This window comes from Heptranchias perlo, chromosome 2 (assembly GCF_035084215.1).
Source record: "Heptranchias perlo isolate sHepPer1 chromosome 2, sHepPer1.hap1, whole genome shotgun sequence".
Classification (NCBI taxonomy): domain Eukaryota; kingdom Metazoa; phylum Chordata; class Chondrichthyes; order Hexanchiformes; family Hexanchidae; genus Heptranchias; species Heptranchias perlo.
Window position 1 is genome coordinate 33,939,537 of NC_090326.1, and position 25,888 is coordinate 33,965,424.

At 45.4% G+C, this 25,888-nt stretch overlaps 1 protein-coding gene across 2 annotated transcripts in view; it reads right to left on the bottom strand.

The window, feature by feature from the left end:
• The window catches only part of LOC137336829 (dysbindin-like), a 225,916-nt gene that overhangs the window by 110,768 nt on the left and 89,260 nt on the right, over positions 1-25,888 (bottom strand). For both annotated transcript variants that reach the window (XM_068001691.1, XM_068001692.1), the window contains exons 6-7: positions 16,970-17,102; positions 14,139-14,161 (exon numbers count right to left, since the gene is read on the bottom strand). In XM_068001691.1, coding sequence (XP_067857792.1) covers positions 14,139-14,161; positions 16,970-17,102 — 156 coding nt within the window. The remainder of the gene's footprint in view (positions 1-14,138; positions 14,162-16,969; positions 17,103-25,888) is intronic.

Sequence of the window (25,888 nt, forward strand, 5' to 3'; positions counted from 1 at the left end):
CTACAAATCAGGTCTGCAAACGACCTGAATTATCTAATTAATTGGTTTAAGTGGGATCCCGCTGGCTTTAATTGCCGGCGGGAGTCCCGCATGCGCACGCATCTAAGCGCATCACTGGGGAACCCGGAAGTGGGCAGATTGGAGCCCCCCCGCCACGAACCCACCATCTCGTACGTCCGAAAATCGAGCCCATAGAGTCAGGAATGTGATGGAATACTCTCCACTTGCCTGGATGAGTGCAGCTCCAACAACACTCAAGAAGCTTGACACCATCCAAGCTTGATTGGCACCCCATCCACCACCCTAAACATTCACTCCCTTCACCACCAGCGCACTGTGGCTGCAGTGTACACCATCCACAGGATGCACTGCAGCAACTCGCCAAGGCTTCTTCGACAGCACCTCCCAAACCCACGACCTCTACCACCTAGAAGGACAAGGGCAGCAGGCACATGGGAACACCACCACCTGCACGTTCCCCTCCAAGTCACACACCATCCCGACTTGGAAATATATCGCCGTTCCTTCATCGTCGCTGGGTCAAAATCATGGAACTCCTTACCTAACAGCACTGTGGGAGAACCTTCACCACACAGACTGCAGCGGTTCAAGAAGGCAGCTCACCACCACCTTCTCAAGGGCAATTAGGGATGGGCAATAAATGCTGGCCTTGCCAGTCACGCCCACATCCCATGAACGAATAAAAAAAATACAAAAGCAAGGAAGTTATGAAGAATCTTTATAAAACACTGGTTCAGCCACAACCGGAGTATTGTGTCCAGTTCTGGGCCCTACACTTTAGGAAAGATGTGTAGGCCTTAGAGAGGGTGCAGAAAAGATTTACTAGAATGGTTCCAGGGATGAAAGGCTTCAGTTACGTGGATGGACTGGAGAAGCTGGGGTTGTTCTCCTTAGAGCAGAGAAGGTTGAGAGGAGATTTGATAGAGATACTCAAAATCATGAAGGGTCTAGACAAAGTAGAGAAACTGTTCCCATTGATGGAAGGGTCAAGAACCAGAGGACGCAGATTTATGGTGATTGGCAAAAGAATCAAAGGCAACATGAGAAAAAACTTTTTTTTTACCACAGCGAGTGGGTTAAGATCTGGAATGCACTGCCTGAGGGGGTGGTGGAGGCATATTCAATCATGGCTTTCAAAAGGGAATTGGATAAGTACTTGAAGGAAAAAAATTTGCAGGGCTACAGGGAAAGGGCGGGGGAGTGGGACTAGCTGGATTTATCTTGCAGAGAGCCGGCACAGACTTGACGGGCCGAACAGCCCCCTATCGTGCTGTAACCATTCTACGATTCTACATAGTTTGAAAGGAACCGGTTTCGATTGTGTTTTAGAAGACAATAAAACAATCATTCTTACATCCCTCTCCACAATGTCCAATTCACTATGGAGCACTCACATGGTATTATTCTAGTGCCAAATTAGAAGTTCCATTCATCATGTATTTCTGATCTCAACCCCTCTCACCAAGTGAAGAGAACAATACTCTGGAGAGCTGGGTAGAATATAGCACTAATCTGTACTTGGTCTCCCGACTACAATAGATAACTTGCAATTATTCAGTTCCTTTAAATGTAAAAAAATTCATTCTGCAAAGGGTGGAATGAACAATGAGCAGGGGTTAGAATTATGGGGCTGCATATAGTGATACCACTATTCCTAGCCAGAATAGTGATGATAGGGTAATTTCTCCATCAATCACGCCTGGAGACCGCACTGCTGTAAGTGATTGGGATTGATTTTACACAGTTGGTTGCAGTTCATAGAGACTCTTTTTAAACAGACTGTAATTGACCTTGTTTGTTTTGCTGTTTAACACAGTTTGGCTGCAAATCCTGCTGGCCGTAAGTCCCGCCCCACCTCCAATTCATTATTGACACCACTGTGTCAGCCAGACACGTTGCAGAAGGATGGGAAGTGAACAAAGGCATGATTAAAGAGAGGTTTTGAGGAGGCTTTTGAAGATAGGGGGAGATGTAGTACAGCGGAAGGGTTCAGGAAGTGAATTCTAGGGTACAGGGAGTGGTGGCTGAAGGGTATGGCACCGACATGGTGCAGAGGAAGAGGGGCGAATGCACAGTAGGCCAGTTGAAAGTGTGAAGGGTGAGAGCTTAGATATAAAGGATGGAGGTAGTCTGAGATGGAAGATGGGGTGAATGCAGGAATTTTTAAATCACAAGGATTTGAAATCAATATATTAGGGGATGGTAGTCAACAGTGATAGGTCATGAGCCCCAACACAGGATAGGGTGTGCAATGCAGTTTTGGTCAAGTTGGAGTTCAAACCTTGGAAAGCAGACGACTGCATTGGGGGAATTGAGCATGAGGTGGTAAGATGTAGATGAGTGTTTCCGCGACGGTGGGATGGAAGCAGCTGGTGTTATGGATGTGGAAAAAGGCACTTTTAGTGATGGATAGGATATGGGGTTTGACGCTCAACTCAGTGTCAAACGGGACAGTGAAGATGCCAAGCAGAGGGATGTTCCTAAGGTACCAAGAGGATTTATGTTATTCAACCACACAAACACAGCAAGAAGAAAACCAAAAGATGGCAATGGGACATGTAGGGCCGATCAATAGCAAAAGGCAGACAATGACTAAATTATTCAGATCAGATATTTTGAAATTAGACTCAGGTATCCTTTGTACACATACATGTCAAGTACAATTTCCATTATTTTCTGCAAAGCCTAAAAAAATTATTCAAAGCAAAGGTAGTGTTAACTCAATAGTTTCCAAGGGCTCTGTCTTCTCTCCCATTCAGTTCCTTTTTATACCAATGACCTCATTTGTCATTCAGCCCTATCCATTCTTTTGCAGACAACTTCACTCATGGAAGAAATTGTATCTTGAGGTTTTCATTACCCTGTCAAAGGGCACAGGGGAGATCAAGATAGTGATTCAGCCTTTCAACTGGGACTGAAGATATGCAATTGATCTCCTCTGTGCTCTTTGACAGGACAGTGAATGCAGTCATTATAATTCCTCAAAAACTCAACATCTTCAAGTCTTCACAAATCCAATAGCTACCAACTCTTACTTTTCATGTCGCCAGCCTGAGATACATCTATTGAGATTCTTGCTCTATCGCCTGACCTCAAATCAAACTCCTACATTTCCTCCATGCCTAAAGCAACACCCAAGAACACGTTGGCCCATTTGTGCCAAATACTTTATTCTGTCCTCTCAACAACTAAGTCCAAGACTTGAATATTGCTCTTGTATCAGGGGAGGCTCTGCTAACTATTAACACACTGGGCAAGATGCAAGAAAATCCTTCTTGTCCAATAGTTGATCCTTCGTCCCTCTTGACCTCCCAAACACTCTCTCCATCACATTCTATCTCTACTCTACTTTACCAATACTATTAGGCCAAAAAAAGAATGAAGTTCAGAGGAGCACCTTCCTCTCTTGTTCCTCATAAGTTACAAATGAACCATCCTACATGCTCTTCCTCCTCCCTAGATTCTCACTGGGTTGAAATCAAGATCCAATTCTTTTCCAGGATCTCAGTTTTTTTTAAATTTCCCCCTTCTCTACTCTCATTCTCCCCCCCCACCCCACAAACAACCTTTTAGTACTCAAGTTTGGCATCACTACTTCTCAATATATCTCATTTTCTCTTACTCTTTACAACTTTGGTTTCTCAAGTTTATAAAGATGGAAAGTTTTACATTTTACAAGATGCACCCCTTGCAAGAAGATTGGAATGTAAAATAAAAAACATAGCAGGAAAAAAAACAACACAAATGATACTTGCAGTTAATCCCAAGACTGAGACTGCATGCCAATCCTTAAAATGAACCGGAACCCACATTTTAAAGCATCATGGCCATAGCACAATCTCTGTGTTCTAATAAATGGTACTTTGAACTTCAGTTCTGTGGTTTGCATCAGCAGAGCCTCAACGTAAAATACCCCAAGCCATGGTTTGTGTGTTTCGAAGCTTGCAATGTGTTGCTGTCATATAAAACATATTGTACTTATTCCTCCATACTATTTAAGCTAACGAACAGAATACTGTATATAGATTATTGGATAGTAAAGCTGGATCTCATTACTTCACTGGAGAACTATCTGGAGCCATTAGGGTTAAAACTTCAACAACCAATGGGATGGTGACAGACTGGCACAGAACATCAGAGCAGGAAACAGGACAGCTTGGAGATAGAAAAAGGTGTTAAAACAGCATGAGAGAAAGAAATTAGTAGGAACACACATACCAATCTACAAAGCTAGCAAAAATCTGACTGAGCTTCAAAAAAGGCTGCCACATCCTGAAAGGATAAATAGTTTTTAAAAAATTCTTGAACAGAGGTCCTATGTAGTTACACTTAAGTAAGGTGGGACACGCACTTGTCATAATTTGAGATGGAGATATACTAAACATGTCATTTGTACTGCAGGAAAATAAACTGAAGTACAAGATGGTGCAGTTTGCAGCAGTGCAGATTTAGAAATCTTTGAAGAAGGATGCAACTGCTGAAGGTGCTTATCCTCCTAGAAAATTTTGATATTTGACTTATGTTGCAGAATGTGTACTATATCTGTAATTCTACCGTTGAAGCCAAAAATAACTTATTCCAGCAGGGCTATAGACATTTTAAACGTGAAAATAAAGAAGTTATACAGACTTCAGTACAACATTTCAGGGTAGAGCTCTTTCCATTTATAATTTAACTCCAGATGTAAACAAATTGATTTATGAGAATAAAGATGGGGGAGAGAAGAGATCAACCATCTGACTCCAGTGAGGATTGAGGCAGTTGTGTGAAATTATAATAAAGTAAGAGTTGTCAAGTAAACTTACCACCCCAAGAATAGTTCAATTACACTTATGGACACTGCTAGCACACAAGACAGTTGGCATGTATAGGTAAATAAAAGAATTACACAATATCCTGAGACTTAATCAAAAAGATTACACAATTCCTATTTTTAAACTTTGTGCACAATATGAAAAGGTTTATTCAGAACAATACAATAAGCAGAAGGCCTAGTCAAATAATGCAGTCAATGATAATGTAAATATAAATAAAATCTTCTGGCTCAGAAACATCATGCAGTATCTGTGTAGAGAACTATCCTGACTAATTCTCGCCTCTCGCCTTGCCTCCGATTAACTGGGTACGCGCTGGGTCCATTTTTGTTCTTGGGCATAAGGAACATAACCTAAAAATTTGCTGGTGACAAAAGTAGGGGGTTTGACAAAGAATGAGGAGGACTGTGAAAAAAAATAGCAAAACGTGAAGACAGGTGGAACAAGGAATTTAATGTAAATGTGAAATACATTTTGGCAGGAAAAACATGGAATGGGAGCATTCACTCAATCGAAAGATGCTGAAGAGCACAAGTAGACAGAGAGAATTAGGGGTTCAAATACCTAATTCCCTGAAAGTGAGTGCAGATAGACAAAGACATAAAAACAGCCAACATCATTTCTGGTTTTATAAATTGGAGTGACTATTGACATCACAGCTCGGGTTAGGGTTAGGGTTGGGGAAGCTTAGGGTGAGGGCTTAGGAATTAAAGTTTTGGAGATACGGAGATTGTTAGTGGTGTGTATTGAGCGAGATCTGAGCTGACATCTGCATAGTTACCATCGTGTTGCCTGGAAAAACTGCTATTGATAACTACTAGAGAGATTGAAGACACTGGCCCCAATATTTACTGGGAGGGTGCGGGGGAAACCTGGCGAGGCAGGAGATGTGGAGGTCCTACTGATTTTAACAGCAGGACCTCATGATAATTTTTTTCTTCCGCTTCCCACCCGACAGCTGGCCAAATTGACAGGATGGCAGGAAAACCAGCGGCAGGAGGCCACAGCCGGAGGTCCTTGCTCCTCCTGGCTCACAAGGAGTTATAAAAAGCACTTATTACCTGTAGCCGGTAGCTCCCGCCTCCATTTCGCTGTCAGGTTTACCAAGCCCTGGGAGCCCGCCCGGCCGCAGTTGAATTTAAATCAGGTTCCCAATTGCACTGAGAAAGCCTGATTTAAATGTTTGTAAACAATTTTACAACACCAAGTTATAGTCCAGCAATTTTATTTTAAATTCACAAGCTTTCGGAGGCTTCCCCCTTCGTCAGGTGAACGATGTGAAATGAAGTCCTCGAAATGAAATCGCATTTATAATTCACAGAACAATGCTTGGTGAGTACAGACAGTTTTTTCAACTGCCCGTTGCCAAGGCAATCAGTGTGCAGACAGACAGGTGTTACCTGCCAGGTCTCACAGAATATACAAATCACCAAAAAAAAACAAAAAAAAAACAACAAACAAAAAAAAACAGAGATAGAGAGGTAGAAACATAGAAAAGACAGCAACTGACCCGTTATATTAAAAACAGATAACATTTGTTCGCTGGTGGGGTAACGTGTAGCGTGACATGAACCCAAGATCCCGGTTGAGGCCGTCCTCATGGGTGCGGAACTTGGCTATCAATTTCTGCTCGACGATTTTGCGTTGTCGTGTGTCTCGAAGGCCGCCTTGGAGTACGCTTACCCGAAGGTCGGTGGATGAATGTCCATGACTGCTGAAGTGTTCCCCGACTGGGAGGGAACCCTCCTGTTTGGCGATTGTTGCGCGGTGTCCGTTCATCCGTTGTCGCAGCGTCTGCATGGTCTCGCCAATGTACCATGCTCTGGGGCATCCTTTCCTGCAACGTATGAGGTAGACAACGTTGGCCGAGTCCCAGGAGTATGAACCATGCACCTGGTGGGTGGTGTCCTCTCGTGTGATGGTGGTATCTGTGTCGATGATCTGGCATGTCTTGCAGAGGTTACCGTGGCAGGGTCGTGTGGTGTCGTGGACGCTGTTCTCTTGAAAGCTAGGTAATTTGCTGCGAACGATGGTCTGTTTGAGGTTGGGTGGCTGTTTAAAGGCGAGTAGTGGAGGTGTGGGGATGGCCATAGCGAGGTGTTTGTCCTCATTGATGACATGTTGAAGGCTGCGGAGAACATGGCGTAGTTTCTCCGCTCCGGGGAAGTACTGGACGACAAAGGGTACTCTGTTGGTTGCATCCCGTGTTAGTCTCCTGAGGAGGTCTATGCGATTTTTTGCTGTGGCCCGTCGGAACTGTCGATCGATGAGTCGAGCGTCATATCCCGTTCTTACTAGGGCGTCTTTCAGCGTCTGTAGGTGTCCATCGCGTTCCTCCTCGTCTGAGCAGACCCTGTGTATTCGCAGGGCCTGTCCATAGGGGATGGCCTCTTTGACGTGGTTAGGGTGGAAGCTGGAAAAGTGGAGCATCGTGAGGTTGTCCGTGGGCTTGCGGTAGAGTGAGGTGCTGAGGTGCCCGTCTTTGATGGAGATTCGTGTGTCCAAGAAAGAAACTGATTCTGAGGAGTAGTCCATGGTGAGCTTGATGGTGGGATGGAACTTGTTGATGTTATCGTGTAGTCTCTTTAGTGATTCCTTGCCGTGGGTCCATAGAAAGAAAATGTCGTCGATGTATCTGGTGTATAGTGTTGGTTGGAGGTCTTGTGCAGTGAAGAAGTCCTGCTCGAACTTGTGCATGAAAATGTTGGCGTATTGGGGTGCGAATTTGGTCCCCATGGCTGTTCCGTGTGTTTGGATAAAGAACTGGTTATCGAAGGTGAAGACATTGTGATCCAGGATGAAACGGATGAGTTGTAGGATGGCGTCTGGAGATTGGCTGTTGTTGGTGTTGAGTATTGATGCTGTCGCAGCGATGCCGTCATCGTGGGGGATACTGGTGTAGAGTGCCGAGACGTCCATCGTGGTGAGAAGTGTTCCTGGTTCACTGGTCCGTGGGTACTGAGTTTTTGTAGGAAGTCTGTAGTGTCGCGACAGAAGCTGGGGGTTCCCTGTACGATGGGTTTCAGGATGCCCTCGATGTATCCAGAGAGGTTCTCACACAGGGTTCCGTTGCCTGATACGATAGGACGTCCGGGTGTGTTGGCTTTGTGTATCTTTGGGAGGCAGTAGAAGTCTCCCACGCGGGGAGTACGTGGGATGAGAGTGCGGAGGATGTTTTGAAGGTCTGGATCGAAGGTCTTGATCAGTTTGTTGAGCTGGTGGGTGTGTTCTTTGGTCGAGTCTGCGGGTAACCGTCTGTAGTGTTCCTGGTTGTCCAGTTGTCAGTATGCTTCTTTGCAATAGTCCGTTCTGTTCTGTATGACAATGGCTCCTCCTTTGTCCGCTGGTTTGATGACGATGTTGCGGTTGGTCTTGAGAGCGTTGATGGCGTTGCGTTGTGCTCGGGTGACATTCTGGACTGTCTTCTGAGTGCGGCTGATGAATCTGGCATTGACGCATTTCCTGATAGCTTGAGCATACATGTCAAGCTGAGGGCAGCGACCCTCCGGAGGAGTCCAGTTTGACTCTTTCCTCTTCGGTTGCTGTACCGCGGATCCCTCTGTCTGCTGTTCCGGATCGTCGATTGTCTCATTGGGTTCGCTGCTGAAATCTTGGGGTTTGTGGTAGAATTCCCGGAGCCTCATTCTCCTGATGAATTCCTCTGTGTCCGCCGCGAGACTAGTGGGGTCCATTTTGGTAGTGGGGCAGAAATTGAGCCCTCGGCTGAGAACTTCGATTTCGTCTGGTTGAAGGGTGTGGTCGGACAAATTGACAATAGACTTCCCTGTGGTTGCAACCGTGGTACCAGGGGAAGCTTGGTCGATGCTGGTGGTGATGCCGAGTTTCTCAAGCTTCCTGCTCTTGGTTTTCATGTAGGCAGCGTAGTTCCGTTGCCTCGTCTGTTTGGCGGTATAACGTAGCTGGTCTGCTGTGTCCTGAGTACAGGTTGAGAGTATGGACTCTATCTTGGTTTCGAGGTTGTGGCGTCTGCTGTAGAGTTGGTGTATGAGATGGTTGCGGAGTGTGCGAGAGGTACGGCGGCAGAGTCTCTCAGCGTAATCCGAGTTGTATGTGGACCTGAGTGGGTTCGTGATCTGGAGTCCTTTCGGGATCTTGTCTGCTTTCTTGCAGCTCTGTAAAAACTTGATGTCTGTGTCTAAATGCGCGATCTTCTTGGATATCCTTTCCACTGTGAGCCGGCAGTTTGTGGTGTCGATGGTAGTCATGATGTGGAGATGCCGGTGATGGACTGGGGTTGACAATTGTAAACAATTTTACAACACCAAGTTATAGTCCAGCAATTTTATTTTAAATTCACAAGCTTTCGGAGGCTTCCCCCTTCATCAGGTGAACGATGTGAAATGAAGTCCTCGAAATGAAATCGCATTTATAATTCACAGAACAATGCTTGGTGAGTACAGACAGTTTTTTCAACTGCCCGTTGCCAAGGCAATCAGTGTGCAGACAGACAGGTGTTACCTGCCAGGTCTCATTTGCCTGAGGAAGGAGAAAATCTCCGAAAGCTTGTGAATTTAAAATAAAATTGCTGGACGATAACTTGGTGTTGTAAAATTGTTTACAATTGTCAACCCCAGTCCATCACCGGCATCTCCACATCATCACAGAATATACAAATCACCAAAAAAAAACAAAAAAAAACAACAAACAAAAAAAAAAACAGAGATAGAGAGGTAGAAACATAGAAAAGACAGCAACTGACCCGTTATATTAAAAACAGATAACATTTGTTCGCTGGTGGGGTAACGTGTAGCGTGACATGAACCCAAGATCCCGGTTGAGGCCGTCCTCATGGGTGCGGAACTTGGCTATCAATTTCTGCTCGACGATTTTGCGTTGTCGTGTGTCTCGAAGGCCGCCTTGGAGTACGCTTACCCGAAGGTCGGTGGATGAATGTCCATGACTGCTGAAGTGTTCCCCGACTGGGAGGGAACCCTCCTGTTTGGCGATTGTTGCGCGGTGTCCGTTCATCCGTTGTCGCAGCGTCTGCATGGTCTCGCCAATGTACCATGCTCTGGGGCATCCTTTCCTGCAACGTATGAGGTAGACAACGTTGGCCGAGTCCCAGGAGTATGAACCATGCACCTGGTGGGTGGTGTCCTCTCGTGTGATGGTGGTATCTGTGTCGATGATCTGGCATGTCTTGCAGAGGTTACCGTGGCAGGGTCGTGTGGTGTCGTGGACGCTGTTCTCTTGAAAGTTCTGTGAATTATAAATGCGATTTCATTTCGAGGACTTCATTTCACATCGTTCACCTGACGAAGGGGGAAGCCTCCGAAAGCTTGTGAATTTAAAATAAAATTGCTGGACTATAACTTGGTGTTGTAAAATTGTTTACAATTGTCAACCCCAGTCCATCACCGGCATCTCCACATCATGATTTAAATGTGTTAACGAAGTGTCACACCTCGCCACGACAGGACACTCGCAAGCCTCACTACCCACCGCTGTAAAAACGGCAACGTACGCGTATGCAGCAGGTTGGGGACACGTTCCGTTTAAGGTTTAACCCCCACCCCCTCGGCCTCCTCCCACCCATTGTGGGGGCATTAATATCGAGCCCACTAGGTCTACTTTCACTTGAGCTGCAATGGCTAAGAGGAGATTTAATGGAAGCTTTTAAATTTATGAAGGGTTTTGATGGACTGAATAGGGATAGACTAGGTGCTTTGGTTGGGGAGACAGTGACGAGGTGTCATTAATTTAAAATGGTCACTAAAAGAGCGAATAAACAGTTAAGGAAAAATGTCTTTACCTTAGGTCTTGGAGCATAGAACTTTGCCACAGGGAGTGGTTGAGGCAGAGAGCACTGCATCTGTTAAGAGGGAGATGCAGGGGTATGGGAAGAGCGTGTGGCAGTGGAAATAGTTTGGGATTGCTCTAGCGAAGAGCTGACAGACACAATGGGTCCAATGGCCTCCTATTGTGCATAAACAACTATGGTCCTATGTTTCTATTTGCTGGAAGATTGGTTTTCTTATGGAGATTCTGAGCACACGATTGTATTATGCAAGAAAGTTCTTTGGATTAATAAACCAAAGCTGAAATATTTTTGTAAATCAATCTTCTTCATGCCTTGTTTAAAAATATGCAATGGTATATTTTGCCAAAAATGAAAAATATAAAAATACGACATTTCTGCGAAGTGTTAAGGAAATGCACAAGGAAGACTGCAGGAGTTCTCACTGGCATTACAGAGAACTGTTCAGGAGCAGATGATTCTACATACCCCACTTAAGGACACAAAGACTTAAAGCTGCAATGTTTCGCAACGTAACTACACTCAATTTTTACTTAAGAATGCAACATTTAGTTGCTCAGCTAGTACAAAAATACATTTGGCAAAAAGAAAAAAAAACTAGCATTTTATAACACCTTTCACGACCTCAGGATGGCCCAGAGCGCTTTACAGCCAATGAAATACTTCAGAAGTGTAGTCACTGTTTTAATGTAGGAAATGCGGCAGCCGATTTGCGCACAGCAAAGTTGCACAAACAACAATGTGATGACGACCAGATAAATCTGTTTCTTGTGGTGTTGGTTGAGGAGTAAATATTGGTCAGGACACAGTGGAGAATTCTCCTGCTCTTCTTCGAAATAGTGCCATGGGATCTTTTGCGTCCACCTGAGGGGGCAGACGCGACCTCGATTTAACTTCTCATCCGAAAGACGGCACCTCCGACGGTGCAGAACTCCCTCATAGGGGGTCTCATAGGAACAGGAGTAGGCCATTCAACCCCGCAAACCTTTTCCGTTATTCAATTAGATCATGGCTGAACTGTATCTTAATTTCACTTGCCCGCCTTACAACCAGTGCCTAAAAAAAAATCAATCTCAAATTTGAAATTTTCAATTGACCTAGCCTCAACAACTTTTTTGGGAGGAGAGAGTTCCACATTTCCACTACCCTTTGTGTGAAGAAGTACTTCCTGACATCACCCCTGAACGGCCTAGCTCTAATTTTAAGATTACGTCCTCCTGGTCTGGACTCCTCCACCAGAGAAAATAGTTTCTCTATCTACGCTATCAACTCCTTTAATTATCTTAAACATCTCAATTAGATCATCCCTTAATCTTCTATATTCAAGGGAATACAAGCCTAGTCTATACAACCTGTCCTCATAATTTAGCTCTTTTAGCCCCAGTATCATTCTGGTGAATCTGTGCTGCATCCCCTCCAAGGCCAATATATCCTTCCTGAGGTGTGGTGTCCAGGACTGAATGCAGTATGCCAGATGGGGTCCAACCAGAGCTCGTTACAGCTGTAACATAATTTCCATCCCTTTGTATTCCAGCCCCCTTGAAATGAAGGCCAATATTCCATTAGCCGTTTAAATTATTTTTTGTACCCATCCACTAACTTTTAATGATTTCTGTACTTGGACCCCTAAATCTCTCTGCTCCTCCACAGATCCTAGCTTCTCGCCATTTAGAAAATACTCTGATCTGTCTTAGGTCCAAAGTGGATGACCTCACATTTCCCCACAATGGGCAAAACTGTGGCAGATGGGTTCACTCACTTAATCTGTCAATGTCCTTATGCAACTTTCTGCTTCCATCTACACTATTTACTGTGCCACCTAACTTGGTGTCATCAGCAAACTTGGATATACGGCTCTCTATTCCTTCAGCCAAGTCATTTATAAATATAGTGAAAAGCTGAGGCCCCAGTACAGTTCCCTGGGGGATACCATTAGTCACATCCTGCCAATTGGAGTACATTCCCATTATCCTACTCTCTGCCTCCTAACACCTTACCAATTCCCTAGACATGTAAATAGGTTGCCTCCAATTCCATGTGCTGTCATTTTTGTTAGCAGTCTCTTATGTGAAACCTTATACAGACTTCCAGAAGGCATTCGATAAGTAACATCCATGGACACTCCCTTATCTACCACATTAGTTACCTCCTCAAAAAATTCAACTAGGTTCATAGACAGGACTTACCCTTTAAAAATCCATGCTGGCTCTCTGATCAGTTCATATTTGTCTAAGTGCTCAGTCACTCTGTCCCTCATAATGGATTCCAGTAATGTCCCCGCAACAGGCGTTAGACTAATAGGCCTATAATTTCCTAGTTTGTCTCTTACCTTTCTTAAATAGTGGACTTGGATTGGGACTTGAACCATAACTTACTGATTCAGAGGCAAGAGTGCTAACCACTAAGCCATGGCTGACTGCATTATTCATGTTATATCATAAAAATTACTTTCTAAAGCACTGCAGCTTAGGCAAACCATTTTCGTATCATACTCTTGGAATTCCATTAAATCTGAACTGAAAAACTTTTTAAAAAAATATAAGTGGCAACTCTGAATTGCAAAGAGACACTATAGTGCTCCAAGAACCTGCATTTGTTCCCAGTTGATCCCTGATCATTGTTCAGAGTTTATAGAGCATAAGCAGGTACATTTAAACTCACCATATCCATTTACCTTCTAGTTTCAATAAGTCAACTCAGTCATCTAACAAAAGGTTACAAAAATTTACACCTTACAAATCTTTATAAATATAAAGACACACACACACACACTTCTGTATCCATCTACATATACAGACACACACTTAAGTCTAAAAATTAATTTAAGACAGTAAAACATCTATTTAGGTTTTCAGAGCTCTCTTCCCAATTTAAAACTGCACAACTATGTGTAGAATTCCATGCAAAAAATACACTTGAAATAAACAAAAAATGTTTTAGCAAAAAATGACAAATAAAAACTTTAAAAAGGTTTAAAACGAAACCTAACCTGCAACTGAGTAGTCACTCACCATGGAGCTCAAGTTTTATTTTAGTCCAGACTCCAGTTAAGATATGTGGCTAGTTTTGGCCGAGATAGGCAGCTCAAAAAATAAGGTGAAGCCATTATCCTCTCTTGTGGAGAGACCAAGTCAGAAGGTACCTCCACAGTTTTCCTCAATGAAAAAAACAATGGGTGGAAATATCCTCCATACTTCTCAATAGCCAATTACAGCAGAGCAAGTACTTGCAAAATAACTTCCCGTTCCAAGGTGACAAGACAGTGATGGTCATTCTTCCAAAACCCAAGTGAAAAACACGTCATTGCCCCAACATGATTGCTCACTGTTTTCTTCAAAAACAGCTAAGTGATCAACTTGCTAAGTTGTAATTTGGGTTTAACAGTTGCCTTACAGCAGCAAAATGACATGTATTTCAATGTTCTAAGCAACAACTGCAGCTTTAGTTAAATCTGTGGAAATAGGTTTATTGGCCATTGTGACAGGCTGCAACAGCAAGATCATAAAATAGAAAAAAAAGCCTACCTTTCAAAGCTTCAATTTTTTTCCTATCAAGAAAATAAAAAGTAGATGTTAATCTCTGTGCATGTGTCATTTAGAATTACTACAATGTATAGGTCAATTTACTGAAACATCAAAAAGTAAAATTTTGTGGTTTTAACTACATTACTAACCAGAAAACTTTTTTAGTCTCCATACGTTATTGTAAAACTTGACCATAAACTAAAAATACAGCTTGTTAAATTTATGAAGCTGTTGAAATTACATTCTCTAATTTTAATAGCAATAAACTGAAAATAACCAAATCAGTGCTTCAGATAAACAAGGTTTCTCTTCTCATTTAGTGAGGAACTATACAAAGAAGCAGCAGCCAACCATGTCAAGATGGGACTCTATTTGACAACCCCCAAACCACACGTGACCTCATTTCTCAGTATGATGTGCTCTTATATTCCACAAGACCCGTGTTAGTGCCATTGGGTTCTCCAAGCACGGGTCTCACGCAGCCAGATGCAAGCCAAATGTAAAATTGACAAGACTCACTAATACTGGCTGCCAGGAAGGAGTGGTTCAGTAAAAAAAAAACTAAAGAGCCATAACTGAAAACAGAAACAAATGTGTTTCACATGGCTGGGTAATTCAGTTAAAAGTAAATGTTAATTTTCAAATTATTAGTCCCAGGAACAATTTTTTGGGGAGGAGGGAAAAGGAAGAGATAAAACAGCTTCACAGTAAATAGTGTTGCTGTGTAAAAACAATGAACACTGAACAATTGTCCCTTATGCTAACATTCACGAAGAGCAATTCTGTTGGAATTTACAGCTTTCTTTCTTGATAAATCTAGCTTTAGTGTTGGGAAAAAATACTCTCCACTTTTTATTTTGCCATAAATGTCCGCATTTCAAGGCAAGATATAGCATTACCTACTGCAAGAGTAAACATTCCTTTATTCTGCCCTAACTAGGTTCCTTAAACCTAAACTCTGATCCATCAGTATGACATTTCCATTTACTACACACCGGTAAACACCACCTCTGAGCAAGCAATAAAGAAAGGCAACATTTTGTTAGATTAACAATAGGAAAAAAGTTACACAGAAACACTGGTTCAGAGGGAGGCTGAAGGAGACCTTCCAATTTGAAGGATATTTTATGAGGATGAAGATTCAGCTGCACTAAAGACAAAACATGTAACTAAATCATCTGAGAATTTGGGGGCTGTTTCTGACACCCAGAAACATTGGGTTGCCATAAACTGCTAATTTCTTCTGCTTGATGTAAAATAAACTGAGCAATACGATTAATTAATATCGTTATTATAACATTTCTTGCATCTATTATGTATTTGGAATTTGTCTACTTCACATCTGTCAGCTGTGTTCTTCATTGGTTAAGTGTCTTTTCTTCATCTCCAATGTAAAAGACTACAATTCTGAGGAGCCAAGCTTAGTCCTCCAAAGTATGTACAAAGGAATACCTTACCGTCTTCATTTGGAAATGACTGCTCCACTATACACATGGAAAGGAGCCTGTCTCTCATGAGATGGAGGGGAAGGGTACGAAAGTTGAGAGTCCAAGGCGAGTAACCAATCTCAATTTTGGGAGGGTTTAGTTTCACGGCAAAAGCCACAGATTCTGATTCTTTTTAGACCAATAGTTTCAACAGTTATTTAGAGAGCTGAGCTCATCTTTTGGGATTGAGGTTCAGTTTGAGGTGAAGGCAAGAAGAACTGGAAAATAAACTTGGAAAATGTATCTTCACAATTTAGGGTCAGTTTTCAAATTTCTGAAATAGGTTCCTCATTTTTAGTTCCATTTTCTGGACTCTCAGCCCCGTCTCCAAAGTGTACTGAATGGGTTTGTTTCAGAGTAGTACCTGTAAGGAAATGATTAAATTCTTTGTATTAACATTAGCTTTTAAGTGCGTTTCTGTTAGAAGGCTGGAAATATCAGTTTCGTTTCCAGTGAAATGTTCAATGGGAATTATGTTACCAGATAGGGATTTTAGGTGATAAGCATTCAGCTACGAGCTTTATTTGTCCCCCGCTGCAGCCTTCTACTGCTGGCTTTCCCGCCCTTCAGCTGGCCAGTCTGGCCGGCTGCAGGGCAGGAAAGTGATAATGAGGTCCTGCCGTTAAAATCGGTAGGACCTTCACGTCCCAGGGATTTCCTGGTTCCCACCCCCCCCCCCCCCACAACCATGCTCCCCCCCCACTAAATATCGGGGCCCGAGTCTCAACCCTTCCATCCTCTCTAACTACCACCCTGTCTACAACATTCCCTTTCTTTCCTAGAACACATTGGGTCTTGCAACTACACGCCCAATTCTCTCACCACTCAACTGTTCAAAACCATCCTCTACAAATATTATTTTGCCCCACTGCCCACCCCGTACCCACTCACTATACATTGCCTTATAAAGAATACATAATGAGTGCTACAGAGATGCAAGTTGCTGTTGTTGAAATTAGACAACAAGGCAGTTTGGTAGCAAAGGCTTATGTTTAATTTACAAACTGAGACATTATATAACCCAAAATATGAAGTTAAAAGCAAGAAGGGAAATTAGTGGAACAACTTACCAGAGAAGGCCATTGGAGAAGACATTATAAGCCAGTTCAAGAGGCAACTAGATGCCTCTATGAACAGCGATGGGATTGATGGAAATTATGAAAAGCTTGAGTTGATCAAAAAGCTTGTTGGACTTAATGGCCTTTCCGTCCTAAAGTTCTACTGTTCTTAATCCAAAGTATCGAGCACATAGATCAAGGAAACTTTTTTTTTGCTACAGAGTTGGCTAAAATACTAGTAAATGTAGAAATAACTGAGCAATGGTAAATTTGTGTTAATAGTTACCTCTTTTGTTTCTTGTAGTTTTCCAGTTGAAGGATCTGTAACTGTTTATAACGCTCAAGTTCACATTGTTCACAGATATCCTCCATGTGCAGTAAGTGACCCTCCAACTCTTCAAAGTCAGCTTCCAATTGAGCTACAAGAAATGGAAATCGTTCAAATATCTAAAACATACTGCTTTTGCTTTGAAATAATTTTAGTGAATTGTTCCAACATGAAATCTTCAATGTTCTAAAATTAGAATGCCATTTATACTTATATGCAGTACAGTAAGCATCTACAGTCACACACATCCACCCAAAATGAATAAATTATTTTACTTACACACATATAACTCACTCACTATAAATTCATGGAGTATAATTACATTCACATTTTTAAAAAAAATTTCATCAACATAGCAGTCATTTACTTTCTTTGTTATACTGATCCTATTAATTAAAAAGGAAATTCATTCATCAAAATTACAACACAAATATGAGATGCTATAAAGCCACAGACGTGTATAGGTGTTTTAATGTTCTTTCCATATCTTATGTTGAAAGTGTTTTGAAAAACACTTTCATACCATTCTTTCATGCATCGTTAACCCAAAGCAAGTATAAAAAACAATGTCACTGTAAGGACATGATGTTCTAACCAGGAGGTGCAAGCAATAGAGATAATATCAGTAATTACATGAAAAATTCAGCAGCAAATAAATTTGGTAAGCAGGGAACAATCAGAAGAAAATGAATGTTGAAAGCAATTATGAAACCAAGTTAAATAGAAAGGAGCTTTGGTAACATACAAGACAATTATAGACAAATAAATCCTGTTATTTTAAGTCCATTTTATCACTGTAAAGGTGGATAATAAGATACAGTTGATTTTATTTGCCACAGAAAAGCTTTAAAAAGAGCCGTCCATAGAGTTATAGGAGTCCAGATTATTCACAAAGAGCAAACCAAGGAGACTATTCAACCCAACTAGTTCACCCTTCCTTAGAAATCTACTGTCCCTCATCACAGAATCCAAGGGCTCAATTTTGAAATGGTGGCAGGTTGGCAGCTGGCAGGGGGGGGGGGGGGGAAAAAGGTGGTGAAGGTGCACGTGGCGAACCTGAAGAAAAGAACTTATATTTCCAACGCGATTGCGATGTAATTGATGGTGATTAAAGTGGTTTCTGGCAGCCAGCCTGACAGGAGCTGCAACGCCGTGGAGGGGGGGGGGGGAAAGAGAGAGGAGAGCGAGGCATCGGGGGGGGGGGGGGGGGGGGGGGGGAGAGAGGAGAGCGAGGCATTCGGGGGGGGGGGGGGGGGGAGAGGAGAGGAGAGCGAGGCATTGGGGGGGGGGGGGGGGGGGGGAGAGGAGAGGAGAGAGCGAGGCATTGGGGGGGGGGGGGGGGGGGAGGAGAGGAGGAGCGAGGCATTGGGGGGGGGGGGGGGAAGAGGAGAGCGAGGCATTGGGGGGGGGGGGGGGGGGGGGGAGAGGAGAGCGAGGCATCGGGGGGGGGTGGGGGGGGAGAGGAGAGCGAGGCATCGAGGGGGGGGGGGGGGGGGAGAGGAGAGCGAGGCATCGGGGGGGGGGGAAAGAGAAGAGCGAGGCATCGGGGGGGGTGGGGGGGAGGGAGAGGAGAGCGAGGCATGGGGGGGGGGGGGGAGGGGAGAGCGAGGCATCGGGGGGGGGGGGGGGGGGAGGGGGAGAGCGAGGCATGGGGGGGGGGGGGGAGAGGAGAGCGAGGCATCGGGGGGGGGGGGGGAAGGAGAGTGAGGCATCGGGGGGGGGGGGGGGGAGAGCGAGGCATCGGGGGGGGGGGGGGGGGGGGGGAGGGGGAGGGGGGGAGAGGAGAGCGAGGCATCGGGGGGGGGGGGGGGGGGGGGAGAGGAGAGGAGAGCGAGCATTGGGGGGGGGGGGGGGGGGGGGGGGGAGGAGAGGAGAGCGAGGCATTGGGGGGGGGGGGGAAGAGGAGAGCGAGGCATTGGGGGGGGGGGGGAAGAGGAGAGCGAGGCATTGGGGGGGGGGGGGGGGGGGGGGGAGAGGAGAGCGAGGCATCGGGGGGGGGTGGGGGGGGAGAGGAGAGCGAGGCATCGAGGGGGGGGGGGGGGGGGAGAGGAGAGCGAGGCATCGGGGGGGGGGGGAAGAGAAGAGCGAGGCATCGGGGGGGTGGGGGGGAGGAGAGGAGAGCGAGGCATGGGGGGGGGGGAGGGGAGAGCGAGGCATCGGGGGGGGGGGGGGGGGGAGGGGAGAGCGAGGCATGGGGGGGGGGGAGGGGAGAGCGAGGCATCGGGGGGGGGGGGGGGGGAGGGGAGAGCGAGGCTGGGGGGGGGGGGAGAGGAGAGCGAGGCATCGGGGGGGGGGGGGGGGGGGGGGAAGGAGAGTGAGGCATCGGGGGGGGGGGGGGGGGGGGGGGGGGGGGGGGAGAGCGAGGCATCGGGGGGGGGGGGGGGGGGGGGGGGGGGAGGGGGAGGGGGGGTGAGAGGAGAGCGAGGCATCGGGGGGGGGGGGGGGGGAGAGGAGAGCGAGGCATCGGGGGGGGGGGGGGGGGGGGGGGGGGGGAGAGGAGAGCGAGGCATCGGGGGGGGGGGTCGGGGGGGAGAGGAGAGCGAGGCATGGGGGGGGGGGGGGGGAGGGGAGAGCGAGGCATCGGGGGGGGGGGGGGGGAGGGGAGAGCGAGGCATGGGGGGGGGGGGGAGAGAGGAGAGCGAGGCATCGGGGGGGGGGGGGGGGGGAGGAGAGCGAGGCATCGGGGGGGGGGGGGGGGGAGGGGGGAGGGGGGGGGAGAGGAGAGCGAGGCATCGGGGGGGGAGAGGAGAGCGAGGCATCGGGGGGGGGGAGGGGGAGGGGGGGGAGAGGAGAGCGAGGCATCGGGGGGGGGGGGGGGGGGGGGGGGAGAGGAGAGCGAGGCATCGGGGGGGGGGGGGGGGGGGGAGGAGAGGAGAGCGAGGCATGGGGGGGGGGGGGAGGGAGAGCGAGGCATCGGGGGGGGGGGGAGGGGAGAGCGAGGCATCGGGGGGGGGGGGGGGGAGAGGAGAGCGAGGCATCGGGGGGGGGGGGGGGAGGAGAGTGAGGCATCGGGGGGGGGGGGGGGGAGCGAGGCATCGGGGGGGGGGGGGGGGGGGAGGGGGAGGGGGGGGGAGAGGAGAGCGAGGCATCGGGGGGGGGAGGGGGAGGGGGGGGGAGAGGAGAGCGAGGCATCGGGGGGGGGGGGGGGGGGAGAGGAGAGCGAGGCATCGGGGGGGGGGGGGGGGGGAGAGGAGAGCGAGGCATCGGGTGGGGGGGGGGGGAGAGAGAGAGAGGAGAGCGAGGCATCAGGGGGGGGGGGGGGGGGGGAGAGGAGAGCGAGGCATCGGGGGGGGGGGGGGGGGGGGGGGGGGGGGGGAGAGGAGAGCGAGGCATCGGGGGGGGGGGGGGGGGAGAGGAGAGGGAGGCATCGGGGGGGGGGGGGGGGAGGGAAGAGGAGAGGGAGGCATCGGGGGTGGGGGAGAAAGAGGAGAGGGAGGCGTCGGGTGGGGGAAGAAGAGGAGAGGGAGTGAGGGGGGGTGAAGAGGGTGGCATCGGAGCAGGATGGAAAGGTAGGTTTATTTTGGTTTTTTTTTTAAAACTTTACGCAATGGTTTTTTATTTAATTTATTTTTGCCTGATTCGGCCCTTCATGCTTGTTTTCATCAAGCGTGAATTAGAAGTCGTGGGAAAGCCGCCCAGGCAAGTTTAAAATCGTTTTAATTATCTACTATGTCAGAAATAAAGTACCTGAAGAACCTCAATGAGGTACATTTGGTTCTTTAACTATTATCCCGCGGACTTTAATTGACGGCGGGACTTCCGCATGCGCACACACTCACAGGTGCGTCTGTGGGGAACCCAGAAGTCAGCGGGTTCGAGCCGGCTTCCTCACCTGCTCAGGATTTCCCCGATTTTCGGACCCTTCCCGCCCCCAACGCACCCGCAATTTGATTTGAAAATCGGGGCCCAACTGTCCTTTAAATGATTCCAGAGTTTTTATTTCACTTGGTATCTTGTATACCCCTACAAGATTCCCTCTCTCAATCTCCTCTCAAGTTTTTGTAATCTTAGTCTTCTGATACTGAAGATCAGCCTCTGCCTCCATGTAAATTTTGCCTAGCTTTTCTATAATTGCTTGGCTGCTTCACCGGACTCAACTGCCTTTGTTTAGAATCATCTATCCATTTGATCAATTTGCATTAGGGGTTCCAGCACTGATCCCTGGGGCGCTCCATTCAGTATATTCCTCCAACCCAAGATCACTCCATAATTAGCTGCTGTTTCCCCTCTTTGAGCCAGTTCTTTATCCATCTTCAAATTTTACCATGGATATCCACTGCCTTGTGTAGCAGCCTTTCATGTTGAACTTTATCGAAGCATTTCTGGAAGCCTAGGTGCAATACATCATAGAGCTTTCGAACATCCACTTGGAATATTAGATCCTCATAAAAAAGTAAAGGCCGTTGGTCAGGCATGATCTCTCCCTTCTGAAACCACGCTGGCTGCCATTTCCTAGGTAATTTTCATAAGAAATCCTCAAGTTTGCTCCTAATAATTGTTTCACCTTAACAAGCTCAACAAGGTATGAATCAAGAAAGTCTGGAGATGTGCCAGATAGACATGAAGCACTTCACCTGTAGGGAGAGAAAAGTATGAACTCTCACTACTCCCGTGCACCCCTAGTTTGATGATGCTATGAATCAGAATCAGTGACAGATCAACTGTTTGCTTAAGTTAGAGTTATGTTGTGGAAAGAAAATGGAAAAAAATAGGGAGATGAAACTAGTTTTTGTAGATTGTAATACTTAAACAATATCACTTGACAGAATGAAGATAATAGTTGATGCAGTGGGACACTGTGCAACAGCAAATTTCTTCTCTAGAATAGTAGCAAGCAGGAGAGTATATAATAATGCTCTATTCCTTTAGTCGGAATTGACCATGTTGCAAGAGAAAAAATGTGCATCAGCCCCATCACATCCAGAACAGTCAAATGTCACACAGTTGAATGCTGCTTAGTCTTCCTCATTCTATCGAGCACAAGATATAAGGCTATATTGTTACTGTAATACAAAAGTACCACAGAGTACTATATAGACTGAACTAAAGCCCCTCAGACTAGAAAGGACTCTGCTGATTTAAGCCAAGGTGGCGATAGAGGCACGATTGTTGACCTCAGCACCTTGGATTAAGAGGAAAAAGTTATCTAAGGTTCCTCCTCTTGATTGCTACCCATTGATCTGCCACCCACCCACTGGAAGTATACTTGTGCGGACACGTGGTGAGGATAGGATTGGGATCTCCACTGTCAATATGCACTGGTTAGGATCACACATTTAGGGCCACTGAGCAACGTAGTGGAGCTGTACTTTCAGAAAAGAAGCTTACCAAGCAAAATGGAGAGGGGATATTTTTAGCCCATGCAATGGCAAAGTCTAATTTTCCAGTCCCCATTATACATTAGGTGTTATAATGGTGAAAAGAAGTCCACACCTCTAACAGCATTGCCATCCATGTCACTTTTCGCTGCTGTCAGATCCTCCTACTTGGCATGAGATATGGTTTTGGAGGTTAGAAAATAATTCAACTTCACTTTGCCCTTCTGTCAAAAATGGTTTCTCTGCAGCAAGTGAAACAGTCTCATTCTTATAGAACTTCATTAGAGGAAACTGGTTTATTATTCAAAACAGCGCACCTCATACAATGTGAAAGAAAATTCCAAATAGCAGGCTAAATACAGTTTTTTTTTAAATCATGTCCATAGGTAACAAAATTACATTCCAATTGCTCAGTCTCAAATGATCTTATTTGGTATTCCAAGTCTCAAATCTTCTTTGTAAATTTTGCACCCAATGTGGGGAATGTTAGTACTGGGAATGCAGCATTCCACTGAGGGCACTCAGCATCGGGTTTGACTATGCCCAGATCAGGCATAATATGGGTAGACACAGAGTAAAGCTTGCTCACCCTGTGCTTGCAATTTCCTTCATCACCAATCTCAGAACACCTCTTCCTGCATATGGTGATTTTTCTATTTCCCAAACCAGCAAACATGTTTCCTCTCAGCCATCAGGTATCCCCTCAGATTTCCAAATTAGGGGTGCTTTTGCAGTAGTCTGATGTCAACTGGAAACTTGACCAAGGCTGCTTAAACTTATTCCATGTATGCAAATATTTTGATTAAAGCAACATCGCTATTTGATGCAATTGTCTTTGCTCTTGCCCTTTATCCCTGTACAATAGCTATCCATATCTCTGATGCTAATCACCTGTTATAAAGTATCACATAACACACTTATTTGGAAAATAGAAGCACATGATATTAAAGGGACAGTGGTAACTTGGGTACGTAATTAGCTACGGGATTGGAGGCAGAGAGTAGTGGTGAACGGATATTTTTCTGACTGGAGAGAAGCATGCAATGGGGCGCCCCAGGGCCATTGCTTTTCCTATTATAAATAAATGACCTGGATTTGGGTATAGAAGTACAATTTCGAAGTTTGCGGATGATACAAAACTCGGCAACGTAGTAAATAGTGAGGAGGATAGTTACAGACTTCAGGAGGATATAGACAGACTGTTGAAATGGGCAGACACATGGCAGATGCAATTTAGGTTTGAACTGATGCACTTTGGGAAGAACAACATGGAGAAGCAGTACAATCTAAATGGTACTATTTTGAGGGGGTTGCAAGAGGAGAGGGACCTGGGGGTGCATATTCACAAATCTGGGCATTGAAAGGATTGGGCTCAATTGTGATAACCTCTGTGTTGAATAGTCTGCATTTATGCTCGCACAGATAGAATGGCAACTAGGGGCGATACTAGAGTGCTGCTTGCACTGACAGAACTGCACCCCAGCATGAGTCACCACTTTCAGACAAGAGGTTAAGAAATATTGCAAATTTTTTCAGACCAGTTCAAGGATAACGCCAGTGTAGGGCTTTAAATTGAAGGATTCTCTTAAAAGGAGGGGTATGGGTGGGGTGGGTGGGGTGGGGGGGGTGGGGGGGAGGCGGAGAAGATCTTTCAGTACTCCTTCCCTCTCCCCTAATTGATAGCAGTTTAAAAAACTACTGATCAAAGTTATTCTTCGTTTTATAACCCAGTATACAACAGCTTTGGCATCAGCACAGAGATTTTTTGCAAAGCACCTTCGCAGGTGCAGGATATAATCGAGAGTTTGGTGATGGCAGTAAAACCACCTATAAAAAGGTGTTGCACTTCAGCTGTTTAGTTTTAAATCTAGTTTTTGAAGTTTAATTTTGGCACCTTGCCGAACTGCTATGTAACTCCCAGTGATAAATAAAAAAAATTGGAGTACACCATTAGTTCTTTTTACCACTAACTGAAGGCCACAAATCAGCATTCTTGCATTTATATAGCACCTTGTACATCCTCAGAAGATCCTAAAGCACTTCGCAGCCAATGAGTTATTGTTAAAGTGCAGTCATGTTTTGCAGCAGTCAACTGGCCTACACAGCGAGGTCCCTCAAATAGCAAGGATACATCTATTTTGTTGGTGATGACTGAGGGATAAATGTTGGGCCAGGAGAACGCACTTAATTTGTCATGGATCTTTTACATCCTCCTGAACAGGTAGATGGGGCCTCGATTGAACATAAGAAATAGGAGCAGGAGTAGACCATTCGGCCCCTCGAGGCCAGAGTGTTGACCATAGACACAAAGTGATGACAGCTGTCATGAAGCAGCCTGCCACCATTTTTCCGAATGTGCAGTTGAACAGACAGGAAGAACAATACATTTTCAAAAATTGAAAAAAATTGTATGGGTGATAATATTCCTTTAAATTTGAGTAGGTATATTCCTTTAAATCATCATGTGCCAGTTTTTTTTTTATGGGTCACTAACATGCACTTATCCCAAAGGGTTTTTCTTGAATTTTTGACAACTCCAGCAGGCTTCCTAGCACAGCCAAATCACTTGCAACACTACAGGGCTGATGTGGTATTTAAGACACTGTAAAAGTAAATGTGCTGAGAACACCACAGCCACATAACTATGGCTTTAGATTTTCAAATTCCCATTTTTTGCTTGCTGGCAATCAGAAATGTAAGTAGAGAGAATGCTGAAAGGATTATATAATCTTCATATTGTTAGTGACTGTACTTAGCTAGTAAGCAACAAGAGAACTAATGTGGTGCAATAATAGCCATTATTGTATAATGTTAGCTTAATCTTGTTCCATCCAATTTGGAGCAGAGTCAATTACTTTTACTAAAAATATCTTCTAAAATTACAGCAATAACTCACAGCCAGATAACCACATTACCTACAGGTACGGCTTAAATTGTTTTACTCTGAACCACTTTTCAAATTAAAATTCCACAAGATTATATCATAAATCTCAAAACCTTGTTATATTTACAGGAAGGCAAATAAAACAGTGGAATGCATATGTATCTACTCATACATCCACCTCTTCTTCAAAGATTCACTGTCAGAAACACACACTGTAGGTTGGTCATTTAAATTTTGATTCAACTAAAACATTAATTTAGATTCAAAGAATTTTACAATACAGAAGGTAATTTGGTCCTGTGCACCTGGGCCAACCCTCAAACAGCTATCCCATTTAATTCCATTCTCTTGTCCTTTCCCGGTACCCATTTAATTCTGCAATGGGGTGAAGTAAAGCACTGAAATCTCAATCACAGGATTGGAGATAAAATCCTAGCACTGACTCATATCCAAACTCTGTTCGGTTGTGAGGGTGAACCAGACACTCAAGCCCACCCCATGTTGACAGGTCATAGAACATTCTCGGAAACCAGTTCAAATTCCTAACTGAAGCACCACAAACATTCAAATACACTTAACCTGAACATTAAACATACAGACTGAATGCTGATTAAACTACAAAGTACTTTTTATTTTGCTCTTCGTCCTCTATACCAGCACAGAGCCTGCATATTC